The sequence below is a fragment of the Schistocerca gregaria genome, chromosome 6, assembly GCF_023897955.1.
Source record: "Schistocerca gregaria isolate iqSchGreg1 chromosome 6, iqSchGreg1.2, whole genome shotgun sequence".
In the NCBI taxonomy this organism is placed as follows: Eukaryota; Metazoa; Arthropoda; class Insecta; order Orthoptera; family Acrididae; genus Schistocerca; species Schistocerca gregaria.
The window spans coordinates 445,702,060-445,715,521 of NC_064925.1; the positions used below are offsets into that span (position 1 = coordinate 445,702,060).

At 43.8% G+C, this 13,462-nt stretch overlaps 1 protein-coding gene across 1 annotated transcript in view; it reads right to left on the reverse strand.

Moving 5' to 3' along the window:
- The window catches only part of LOC126278906 (orexin receptor type 2-like), a 149,136-nt gene that overhangs the window by 63,335 nt on the left and 72,339 nt on the right, over positions 1 to 13,462 (reverse strand). The window contains exon 2 of the mRNA XM_049979180.1: positions 1,565 to 1,712. Within this exon, the coding sequence (XP_049835137.1) occupies positions 1,565 to 1,712 (148 nt within the window). The remainder of the gene's footprint in view (positions 1 to 1,564; positions 1,713 to 13,462) is intronic.

Consider the following 13,462-nt stretch of genomic DNA (forward strand, 5'->3'; position numbering starts at 1 on the left):
AATAGAATTAGTACTAAAGTAGTAATAATTTAAAATGTCATACCAGAGGCTGGAATCTCACTGCATGAACAACGAAAGTGTAGTTAGTGATAAACATATTTTACCAGTTTATAGGGTTGTCAGCAGTTCGAAAGTTTCTATAAGGCTAGAAACTACGTGTAGAGTTGTTGGAAGTCACAGAATGCTCTCGCTTTCAAATATTTGATGAGCAAAGTTTGGGTAATTTGTGCGCCATTAGCTACGCTGCCTCCCGACATACGGACGTTTTCTGAGTGTGATACTTGGCATACCGTGTAAAATCCTATCTCTTAATGAGTGCATTGTGACAGAATTTTAAATTTTTATATTCGGCCAATAGTTAAATGAAATATTGGAAAACCAATTCTTTTGTCCGCGTAAGTCATTAGACAGTCAACCTGCAAGTGGCACCGTGGGTCGTGTACCGGGTTAGATATTGTGGTCGGCTCAATCAAAAGCCTTTGATATGCGGCAGAAAATGTGGATTGACGATAATTTGTCGTCTAAGTACTGTGCAATATGATCCGTGGATGGCAAAAATTTCACTTTCTGTTTGCAATAGCCACTTTTCGATATAAATTGTGGCTGATTAAATCTGTTATTATAGAATAAATAGGAAATTTTTATTAAGTACTATGGGACCAAACTGCTGAGGTCATCGGTCCCTAAGCTTACACACTATTAATATAACTTAAACAAACTTACAGTAAGGCCAAAAGACACACCTATGCACGAGGGAGGTCTCGGACCTCTTACGGGAAGGACCTGCGAGAATCGTGACGAGACGCCCTCGACTGCACGGCTACCCCGCGCGGCTATAGAATAAATGTTGCTGATTTTACCTTCATTATCCTTTTTGTATTACCAGACTCACAAGTAATAAAGTGTTCCGGGCTGTTATGCCTCTCTCGAATAGATCTCACACTTAAACCCAGCGTCTCGTCCCCATCTGCGAAGGACATTTTCAAAGGGCGACCTAGCTTCTTTGGGTGTTCGATTCGCACTCTACCTCACTACTGACCACAGCAAAATTCCACTTAGGTGCGCTTCTACGCAGCGGTGATGTCACACGTTTTGAATAGAAATTGGCCGCTGTCGATTTCCATCGTCCGCTATTACTATGACCCCATTGTAGAAAATTAGTACACATCTATTCAGCACCTAGGTCCAAATGTCATTCTGTTTCACGGCCTCCTCACTCCTATTGAAATTCCTGTTGTGTTTTACAATCTCTATGGTCTCTCTGTACAGCCTTTCATGGAATCCGCTTATGGCTGCCAGTATTAATGTGATGCTCTCCAGGCTGCAAAGTAAGTTCCGCAACAGCTGATTTGATGGGGACGAAACGTTGGGCTTAAATGTGAAATCCATAACACCACAGCATAGTAGCCCCGAATATTTGATTAATTGTGACTTTTCCGACCGTGAAAGTTGGCATTTTACACACACAAATGGTTTCTTTACTCCAGTAATTAGACCACTGTACTTTCTGTAGGAGGTATGACATAAATAGTTCAACTTGACATTGTGGTAGAGAGTTGCTTACCGAAGGCGAGCGACACAAACCAGATGATGCCGATGGCCGTCTTGGCGCGGTTGGTGGTGGAGTTGAAGCGCAGCGGGAAGCAGATGGCGTACCAGCGGTCGATGCTGATGAACGTCAGCGTCAGCACCGACACCGCCACCGACACCGTCTGCAACACACAGTTGCGGGCCTCCCAGTCAGTCAGCCCCAACAGAGAAAGGATACATTCGTGGAAACAGTTAACGTATGGCTAAATCACATTACTGGTCGTTTAACTTACCCTAAAGCATGCGTCATGTTAGACTAGATAACCTCGGTACAGAGCAGCAGCTTAAAGCATTCAATAAAGGAAAGTCCTCCGGTGCAGATCGTGTGCTATTTACGTTCCTTTCACGGTACGCTGTTATAATAGCTCCATATTTAGTAGTCATACATTTCTTCAATTAAAGAAATGTATGATGAAACAAAAGAAATTATTCAGAAAGCGAAGGGAGACGAATATTTAATAGCCATGGGTGACTGGAATTCGGTAGTAGGGAAAGGGAGATAAGGAAACGTAGAAGGTGAATATGGATTGGGTCTAAGAAATGAAAGAGGAAACCGCCTGGTAGAATTTTGCACAGGGCACAACTTAATCATAGCTAACACTTGGTTTAAGAATCATGAAAGAAGGTTGTATACATGGAAGAACCCTGGCAGTACTAAAAGGTATCAGAGAGGTTATATAATGGTAAGATAAAGATTTAGGAACCAGGTTTTAAATTGTAATACATTTCAAAGGGCAGATGTGGACTGTGACCACAATCTATTGGTTATGAACTGTAGATTAAAACTGTGCAAAAAGTTGGCAATTTAAGGAGATGGGACCTGGATAAACTGACTAAACCAGAGGTTGCACAGAGTTTCAGGGAGAGAATAAGGGAACAATTGACAGGAATGGGGTAAAGAAATATAGTAGAAGAAGAATGGGTAGGTTTGAGAGATGAAGCAGTGAAGGCAGCAGAGGTTCAAGTAGGTAAAAAGACGAGGGCTAGTAGAAATCCTGGTCAAACAGAAGAAATATTGAATTTCATTCACGATAGGATAAAATATAAAAAAGCAGTAAATGAAGCAGGATAAAAGGAATACAAACGTCTCAAAAATGAGATCGACAGGAAGTGCAAAATGGCCAAGCAGGGATGGCTAGAGGACAAATGTAAGGATGTAGAGGCTTATCTCACTAGAGGTAAGATAGATACTGCCTACAGGAAAATTAAAGAGACTTTTGGAGAAAGGAGAACCACTTGCATGAATATCAAGAGCTCTGATGGAAACCCAGTTCTAAGTAAAGAAGGGAAAGCAGAAAGATGAAAGGAGTATATAGAGGGTCTATACAAGGACGATGTACTTGAGGACAATATTATGGAAATGGAAGAGGATGCAGGTGAAGATGAAATGGAAGATATGATACTGCGTGAAGAGTTTGACAGAGCACTGAAAGACCTTAGTCGAAACAAGAGCCAGGGAGTAGACAACATTCCATTAGAACTACTGACGGTCTTGGGAGAGCCAGTCCTGACAAAACTCTACCATCTGGCGCGCAAGATATATGAGACAGGCGAAATACCCTCAGACTAAAAGAAGAATATAATAATTCCAATCCCAAAGAAAGCAGGTGTTGACAGATGTGAAAATTACAGAACAATCAGATTAATAAGTCACGGTTGCAAAATACTAACACGAATTCTTTACTGACGAATGGAAAAACTGGTAGAAGTTGGCTGAAGCTCGGGGAAGATCAGTATGGATTCGCAGAAATATTGGAAAACGTGAGGCAATACTGACCCTACGATTTATCTTAGAAGCTAGATTAAGGAAAGGCAAACTACGTTTCTAGCATTTGTAGACTTAGAGAAAGTTTTTGACAATGTTGACTGGAATACTCTTTTTCAAATTCTATAGGTGGCAGGGGTAAAATACAGGGAGCGAAAGGCTATTTCAGTTTGTACAGAAACCAGATGGCAGTTGTAAGAGTCGAGGGACATCAAAGGGAAGCAGTGGTTGGGAAGGGAGTGAGACAGGGTTGTAGCTTCTCCCTGATGTTATTCAATCTGTATATTGAGCAACCAGTAAAGGAAACAAAAGGAAAAATCGGAGTGGGTATTAAAATCAATGGAGAAGAAATAAAAACTTTGAGGTTCGCCGATGACATTGTAATTCTGTCAGAGACAGAAAAGGACTTGGAAGAGCAGTTCAACGGAGTGGACAGTGTCTTGAAAGGAGGATATAAGACGAACATCAACAAAAGCAAAACAAGGATAATGGAATGTAGTCGAATTAAGTCGGGTGATGCTGAGATCATTTGATTTGGAAATGAGAGACTTAAAGTAGTAAAGGAGTTTTGCTATTTGAGGTACAAAATAACTGATGATGATCTAAGTAGAGAGGATATAAAATGTAGGCTTGCAATGGCAAGGAAAGCGTTTCTGAAGAAGAGAAATTTGTTAACATCGAGCATAGATTTAAGTGTCAGGAAGTCGTTTCTGAAAGTATTTGTATGGAGTGTAGCAATGTATGGAAGTGAAACATGGACGATAAATAGTTTGGACAAGAAGAGAATAGAAGCTTGCGACATGTGGAGCTACAGAAGAATGCTGAAGATTAGATGGGTAGATCACATAACTAATGAGGAGGTACTGAATAGGATTGGGGAGAAGAGAAGTTTGTGGCACAACTTGACTAGGAGAAGGGACCGGTTGGTAGTACATGTACTGAGGCATCAAGGGATCACCTATTTAGTATTGGAGGGCAGCGTGGAGAGTAGAAATCGTAGAGGGAGTCTAAGAGATGAATACAATAAGCACATTCAGAAGGATGTAGGTTGCAGTAGGTACTGGGAGATGAAGAAGCTTGCACAGGGTAGATTAACATGGAGAGCTGCATCAAATCAGTCTCAGGACTGAAGACCACAACAACAACAAGAACAACATTTAGTAGTCATATAAAACTCCTCGCTCGGCGTGAGATCCACACCTAAAGGCTGGAAAGTTGCAGAGATCACCCCGAAACCTAAGAAAGGAAACAAAGTAATCGGCTGAATTAAAGGCCCGTATTTCTAACTTCCATTTTTAATTCGATTTTGGGATACACGTTGTATTCAAATATTATGAACTACCTCAAATAATACGATGTATTTAGCAATAAAATGTCGTTCTTGAGAAACATAACTAGATCTTTGTTCATATGAAGTAATGCGTATTATCCACAGGGATCTCAAATTGATTCCATATTAATAGATTTTCAGAATGCCTTTGACACGGCTTCTCAGAAGGGATTTCTAATCAAATTGCGTGCCTACGCAGATCGTCTCAGTTTTGCGACTGGATTCGGTGTTTCCTCTCAGTTCGTAGTAACTGACAGAAATTCATCGTTTCTAACAGAAATTATATATCCCAAGGAAGAGTTATAGCCCTAATCTATGTAAATGATTTAGGAGACAATCTGAAGGGTTCTCTTAGACTTTTTGTAGATGACGCTTTCGATTACCGTCTCATAAAGTCATCACACGATCAAAACCAATTGGATAATGATTTAGGCACGATATCTGTATGGTGTCAAAAGTGGAAATTGACGCTAAGTAATGAAAAGTATGAATTCCTCCACGTCAGTACTAAAAGTAATATACTAAATTTCAGTTACAGGATATATCACATTAATCTAAAGGTTTTTCATATGAAAGGTTCCTTTTATCAGAAAAGATGGTTCAAATTGCTCTGAGCACTATGGGACTTAACTGCTGATGTCATCAGTCCCCTGGAACTTAGAATTACTTAAACCTAACTAACCTAAGGACATCACACACAACCATGCCCGAGGCAAGATTCGAACCTGCGACCGTAGCGGTCGCGCGGTTCCAGACTGTAGCGCCTAGAACCCTTCGGGCACCCCAGCCGGCTAAAGGTTGTCAACTCAATAAATACTTAGGGGTTATACTTACGAACAACTTAAACTAGAAAGATCACACAAATAATTTCGTGGGGAAAGTGACTTATTAACGGAACACTTAGAAGATGAAACAGGCCTACAAAAGTGGGCACTAACGCTACGCTTGTCTGCCCTATTCTGGAGTGCAGCTGTGCAGTGTGGGATCCACATCAGACAGGATTGGCAGAGGACCTTTTCCTTTTCTTATGGTAAAATAACGGTGAGAGCGTCACGTATACGCTACGAGACATAGTATGACAATGATTAAAATAGGACATTTCCACGAAATCTCACTCATCAACTTTCTCCTCCGAATACGAAAATATTTTGTTGCCCCAACCTACATAGGGAGAAATAATCATTGTAGTAAATTATTAGATATCGGAGCTCACACAGAAAGATTTAAATGTTCGTTTTTCCCGCACACCGTTCGAGAGGGCTGAATAGCTCGAACGTGGTTCGGTGAACCCTCTGCCGGGCACTCTGAATTGCTGAGCAGTCATGTAGGTGTAGACACGTAGATCAGCCATCACCTTAAGAGTGGCGTCTCGCAAACTGTGTGCCGCCTACCGAGGGCGTTCTCATTCTCAGAGTAAGGCAGCGAAAGGGGACAGCTGCCCCACCTACCCCCCCCCCCCCCTTAAACCCCGAGTTAAAATAAGCCTCGCAAACAGAGCTCACATTATGCCCCACCACACAGTTAAGCAGTTCAGTATCAATCTGAAGAAAGTCAGAACATGTAATGTGTATTAGATAGTAGAACGTGTACCCAGACCCATTTATAGTGAAATCTGAAAACTATTTCGCCTATCGCCAATATTAGCCTTGCTACTGAAAATACCAGACATATCTAAGCTCTTAAGGCCTTCAGTATCCTTATACCCTTAATTCGTGACGTTTGTATTCATTTTACCACTTGGCCTCAAACACCACTAAATACACTCCTGGAAATGGAAAAAAGAACACATTGACACCGGTGTGTCAGACCCACCATACTTGCTCCGGACACGGCGAGAGGGCTGTACAAGCAATGATCACACGCACGGCACAGCGGACACACCAGGAACCGCGGAGTTGGCCGTCGAATGGCGCTAGCTGCGCAGCATTTGTGCACCGCCGCCGTCAGTGTCTGCCAGTTTGCCGTGGCATACGGAGCTCCATCGCAGTCTTTAACACTGGTAGCATGCCGCGACAGCGTGGACGTGAACCGTATGTGCAGTTGACGGACTTTGAGCGAGGGCGTATAGTGGGCATGCGGGAGGCCGGCTGGACGTACCGCCGAATTGCTCAACACGTGGGGCGTGAGGTCTCCACAGTACATCGATGTTGTCGCCAGTGGTCGGCGGAAGGTGCACGTGCCCGTCGACCTGCGACCGGACCGCAGCGACGCACGGATGCACGCCAAGACCGTAGGATCCTACGCAGTGCCGTAGGGGACCACACCGCCACTTCCCAGCAAATTAGGGACACTGTTGCTCCTGGGGTATCGGCGAGGACCATTCGCAACCGTCTCCATGAAGCTGGGCTACGGTCCCGCAAACCGTTAGGCCGTCTTCCGCTCACGCCCCAACATCGTGCAGCCCGCCTCCAGTGGTGTCGCGACAGGCGTGAATGGAGGGACGAATGGAAACGTGTCGTCTTCACCGATGAGAGTCGCTTCTGCCTTGGTGCCAATGATGGTCGTATGCGTGTTTGGCGCCGTGCAGATGAGCGCCACAATCAGGACTGCATACGACCGAGGCACACAGGGCCAACACCCGGCATCGTGGTGTGGGGAGCGATCTCCTACACTGGCCGTACACCTCTGGTGATCGTCGAGGGGACACTGAATAGTGCACGGTACATCCAAACCGTCATCGAACCCATCGTTCTACCATTCTTAGACCGGCAAGGGAACTTGCTGTTCCAACAGGACAATGCACGTCCCCATGTATCATGTGCCACCCAACGTGCTCTAGATGGTGTAAGTCAACTACCCTGGACAGCAAGATCTCCGGATCTGTCCCCCATTGAGCATTTTTGGGACTGGATGAAGCGTCGTCTCACGCGGTCTGCACGTCCAGCACGAACGCTGGTCCAACTGAGGCGCCAGGTGGAAATGGCATGGCAAGCAGTTCCACAGGACTACATCCAGCATCTGTACGATCGTCTCCATGGGAGAATAGCAGCCTGCATTGCTGCGAAAGATGGATATACACTGTACTAGTGCCGACATTGTGCATGCTCTGTTGCCTGTGTCTATGTGCCTGTGGTTCTGTCAGTGTGATCATGTGATGTATCTGACCCCAGGAATGTGTCAATAAAGTTTCCCCTTCCTGGGACAATGAATTCACGGTGTTCTTATTTCAATTTCAAGGAGTGTATATGGCATTGAATGTACTCACACGTATCTAATCGGTACCAGTCTGACAGCATAATAACAGTAATTTTTTTTTAAACAATATACTGGTTTAGTTAAAACACAGTAGGTATTACAAAGTGATAAGATTAGAAACTCGTATCTTTTTTTAGTTTTTACGAAACTGTGCTTTGTCTACTCACTTAATCATCCCCTCCACGGATTTTTTTCAATCCACAACTTCTACGGAAACCTAACAACACCCTACATTACCATTTAATGCAGATGTGATTAAATACACCAAAATTTAGAGTCATCAGCTAACCAATCTTTGGGTGCGTAAATCCCTTCAAGGTGTAACGAGGGCAGTAACTACAGAAATCCCATATTTCTTTCTTGTTTGTTTGCTGAGGAACTTGGAACAGGACTAACTAACAGAACCTTGGTTCCTTATTTGTGATCTCAGGTGGAAGATAAGATTTACATTGTACTGTTTAATTAGTTTTCCGTGGAAGCATCCATTACTCATTAGCTGAATATTTGATATACCAGTACTTCAACACACGAACAATGCCACAAATACGATGGTTGGAACTTTAATAGTGGCAACTATTTATTTACAGCTTTTATGAAATAGATACGTATTTCAAAGTTTTACTGACCTTCAAAGTAGTCACGAGCATTGTGTATAACCCGTTGCCAGCGATGTGGAAGTCGTAGGATTCTCTTAGCAGTGCCAGTTGTGTTGACAGTTTCAGCGACGCGGTCTATCGCCCGACGAATTTGTAGCAGATCTGAAGCGAATGTCGTGAAGTGTTTCCCCCAGTTTAGAAATAGAGTTGAACTCAGGAGGGCTTAAGTCAGGGGAGTGCAGTAGGTGGTATAGCATTTAGCGGTACCATCGGCCAAACAAATCAGTAACAGCTTGCACTGTACATGCTTGAGCATTGTCGTGCAAAATGATGATCAGGTCCTGCAGAAAGTGTCATCACTTCTGTCTCTACGCTGTTCATTTTTGGAACACAACCTACGACCAGCCTAGAGACAGAAGTGATGACACTTTCTGCATGACCTGACTATCATTTTGCAGGACAAAGCTCAAGCACGTACAGTGCAAGCTGCTACTGATTTGTTTGACCGGTGGGACTGCTGAGTGCTATACCACCTACTGCACTTCCCTGACTTAAGCCCTCCTGCGTTCAACTCTGTTTCTAAACTGAAGGAAACTCTTCACGACATTCGCTTCAGAACTTTTTTTAGACAATATGGTTGTGGAGATAAAGCAACGATTAGTGTGATTCATCAATTATTCAAAAACAGTCTTAATCGCATTTTTTACTATTATTATACCGCCAACCGGTTTAAACCCAACATAGGGATCATCTTCTGGGCGTTTGCACCATTGGTCAACTGCTGGTGGTGTCACTCCTGTCTACAGAAGATGACCCCTATGTCGGGTTGAAACCGGGTGGCGGTATAATAATAATAAATGCGATTAAGACTGTGTCTGAATAATCGCTTCAGAACTGCTACAAATTCGTCGGGCGATAGACCGCGCCGCTCAAACTGTCAACACAACTGGCACTGCTAAGAGCATCCTATGACTTCCACATCGCTGGCAACGGGTTATACACAATGCTGGGGACTACTTTGAAGCTCAGTAAAACTTTGAAACACGTATATATTTTCTAAAAGCTGTAAATAAATAGTTCCCACTATTTAAGTTCCAACCCTTGTTCATTGTCATGGCTGTTGAGATTTATTAATATAAGAAGTGAAAAGTTATTACAAACAAAGCTGTGTTCCAGGCATCTGCAGTTGTGGTAACACATCTTGCAGAAAGAATACCACATATGGCTTTGTCATAATCTTTAATTGGACGCGACTGCTTTCGTGGATCGCAGTTACATCCTCACCAATACATACACTCAGATGACGAAAGTCATAGGATAGCGATATGCACATATACAGATAGTGATAATGTCGCGTACACGAGGTATAAAAAGGCAGAACTATCATTTATACTCAGGTAATTCATGTGAGAAGGTTTCCGATGTGATTAGGGGCGCACCATAGGAATTAACAAACTCTGGACACGGAATGGTAGTTGGAGCTAGATGTACTGGACATTTCATGTCTGAAATAGAGAATGCAATATTTCGAGATGCGCAGTGTCAAGATTGCCGTAATCTGAGGCATTACCTCTCTCCACGGACGCAGTGGCAGACGGCCTTCAGTTGACTATCGAGAGTAGAGGCGTTTGCGTAGAGCTGTCAGTGTTGACAGGCAAGCAACACTGTATGAAATAACGGCAAAGATTAATGTGGAACGTACGATGACCGTATCCGTTAGGAGAGCGCGTCGAAATTTGGCGTTAATGGGCAATGGCAGCAGAAAACCGACGGGAGTGGCTTCTCTAACAGCACAACATCAGCTGCAGCGCCTCTCCTCGTCTCGTGACCACATCGGTTGGGCTGTTGACGACGGATAAACCGTGGCCTGGTCAGATGAATCCCAGTTTCAGTTGGGAAGAGCTGATGCTAGGGTTCGAGTGTGGCGCAGACCCCACGAACCCACAAGAAAGCAGTATGCAAGCTGGTGGTGCCACCATAATGATGTGGGCTGAATTTGCATGGAATGAACTGAATCCTCTGATCCAATTTCACCAATCACTGAGTGGAAGTGGTTGCTTTCGGCTACTTGGAGAGAATTATCACCATTTCATGAACTTAAATTCCCGAACATCGGTGAAATTTTTATGGATGAAAATGCTCCATTCCACTGGGCGACGCCTGTTTGCGAATAGTTTGAGGAAGATTTTGGACAGTTCGAGTGAATGATTTAGCCATGCGGACCGCCTGACATGAATCCCACCGAACATTTCCGGAACATAATCGATAGTTCAATTCGTGAAGAACATTCTGCACTTGCAACACTGTCGCAATTATGTACGGTATGGAACTTCCCACGAATTGTTCAGCCCATGTGACGCTCATATGCTGCACTACACCGAGAAACACGACTTGAGAGGTATCCCGTGATTCAAAATGACTCTGAGCACCATGGGACTTAATATCTGTGGTCATCAGTCCACTACAACTTAGAACTACTTAAACCTAACTAACCTAAGGACATCATACACATCCATGCCCGAGGCAGGATTCGAACCTGCGACCGTAGCGGTCACGCGGTTTTAGACTGAAAGCGCCTAGAATCGCACGGCCACACTGGCCGGCGGTATCCCGTGATTTTTGTCATGTCATTGTAATACTTATTAAATGCATTGATTTATCAAAGAAGGGGGACACAGCCTTTACTGGTAGCCGATCTGTGTGGCCGAACGGTTATAGGCGCTTCAGTCTGGACCGCTACGGTCGCAGGTTCGAATCCTGCTTCGAGCATCGATGCGTGTGCTGCCCTTATTTTAGTTAGGTTTAAGCAGTTTTAAGTTCTAGGGGACTGATGACCTCAGATGTTAAGTCCCGTAGCGCTCCGAGCCATTTGAACTATTTGAATCTTTACTAGTAAAACGGCATTGAAATTGGAGGGCAATGCTGTTTTACCAGTGAAGGTTGGGTCTCCCGTGTTTCTTACGTCGATGTCTTTTAAGACCTAAAGTATTATGTACACCTGAGGATTTGTCTATAAGCAACGAAACTGGTCGTCTCCCGTTAAAGATACAGCTGTACGTGATGTTCTTTCTGCAAGATGTCAAATGCTCTTGATATAAGATGTGGCATGGACGATACGAAAGGAATTTTTTTTATTAACTAGCAAGGCATGATGCTGGAGAGACACACTGCATATAGTCAACATCAAACAGCGAAACGAGCGCAACGATTAGCAGACTCCAGGCTGCCGCAGACGCGATTGTTGCCGGAGCATAACTTCCTGTTAAAAATGTAAATAGCCACAGCCAGCTGCCCGAGGCCGGAAGAAGGAATGCTGGCTCACATAAAGCGTTACTAGACTGTTCAAGGTGGTCTACGATGTTTTTGGAAACATTTTGGTCATTAAAACGATCTTCAATAGAAGCAAGGCAAAGCAACACTGTCAGGGAAAAATCCAATACCTTAAAAAGGCAATATGTAAACGGCAATCGGAGACAGTCTCAGCAGTAGCAGATGAGTTAAGCAGTGAGGGAGTTAGCGGGTGAGTCACACGGTCAGAGCCGCAGTCATCACGAGGGAGGAGCTCAGTCGTTGGGCACAACAGTTCGCTGATGCTTCAGTAAACCGTGAGAAGACTATATACATTCAAACGAGGCGCTAATTTTCCAATATATATCCAGATGCAGTTCTTACACCGAGTTTCGCACCATTTAGTAAAGAACAGTTCTGCAGAGTTTGTCTGTAGAAGTAGCAAAGAGTAACAGTATTTCTGTATGTCAGATTACACAGAAGAACACGTGCCGCCTTACACTTCTCTCCTAGTGTCTAGTTGCATGTCGGCGGTAAGGACTGAGCAGTGCCTCTCCCTACCTCCCACCCCGATTCGAGTATCTGGTGGTATCATCAGCACTCGTTTCTGACAGTAAAAGATAGTTACTCAGGAACTGGGCGTTGCTAGATTAGTAGATTGTAATCTTTGATGGATAAATAACAATTGTAAGACACCCCTCCAACTGAGATTAAATTATTATAAAATGGTGTCCGTCCCCGTTAGCTGAGTGGTCAACGCGATAGAATGTCAATCCTAAAGGCCCGGGTTCGATCTCCGAATGGGTCGGAGATTTTCTCCGCTCAGGGACTGGGTGTTGTGTTGTCCTAATCGTCATCATTTCATCCCCATCGACGCCCAGGTCGCCTAAGTGGCGTCAAATCGAAAGACTTGCACCACGTGAACGGTCTACCCGACGGGAGGCCCTAGTCACACGACACTTACATTTATTATAAAATGGTCTTAAATTATATTGGGAAGTATTTGCACCCTCTTTTACTTCCCACAAACTTCTATTATCTGATTCAAAATCAACCCCTGCTGAATATCCTAGGATACAATCTCACTCTCATTCCATTAGAGAGGAATTAGCAGATCTTAGCCCAGGGTGCCTTCAACATCCCGACTGCATGACTTAGGCAACATCGCCCTTCAATACTGGTGGGACACAACAACATCGAGGAAACAATAACGGAATCTGTTTGCACAGGTACTCTAAATCATCAATACAGACGTAATAATACGGAATGAAATATACAATTCAGTGTAAGCACAGGCACACTGCACACACTTCGATCTATCATAAGATTTTTGTACCTTGAAGATTCGAACTCGCGATAACTTGATGATCCTTGCGAATAGTACATTTATGAGTATCGTAAACACGGTTTAGACCCATCTTGGACATTCCTTATTGTGAGAACAGTAGTACGAAAATATGATACGAGTTAGCTGGGTAGGTAGTTACTTGTTCGATAGATTATTAGCATGATTGTATCGAAACGATGAGAAAAGGAGCCGTTTATGGCCTACATATACACGACCTGCTTGCGTGGCTAAATAGCGTATTAGCTTAAATTTAAGAAAAATGAGCGTGCTAGTCTTAAATACGAATCATAACACTAACTTTACTCCTGGGGTATCGGCGAGGACCATTCGCAACCGTCTCCATGAAGCTG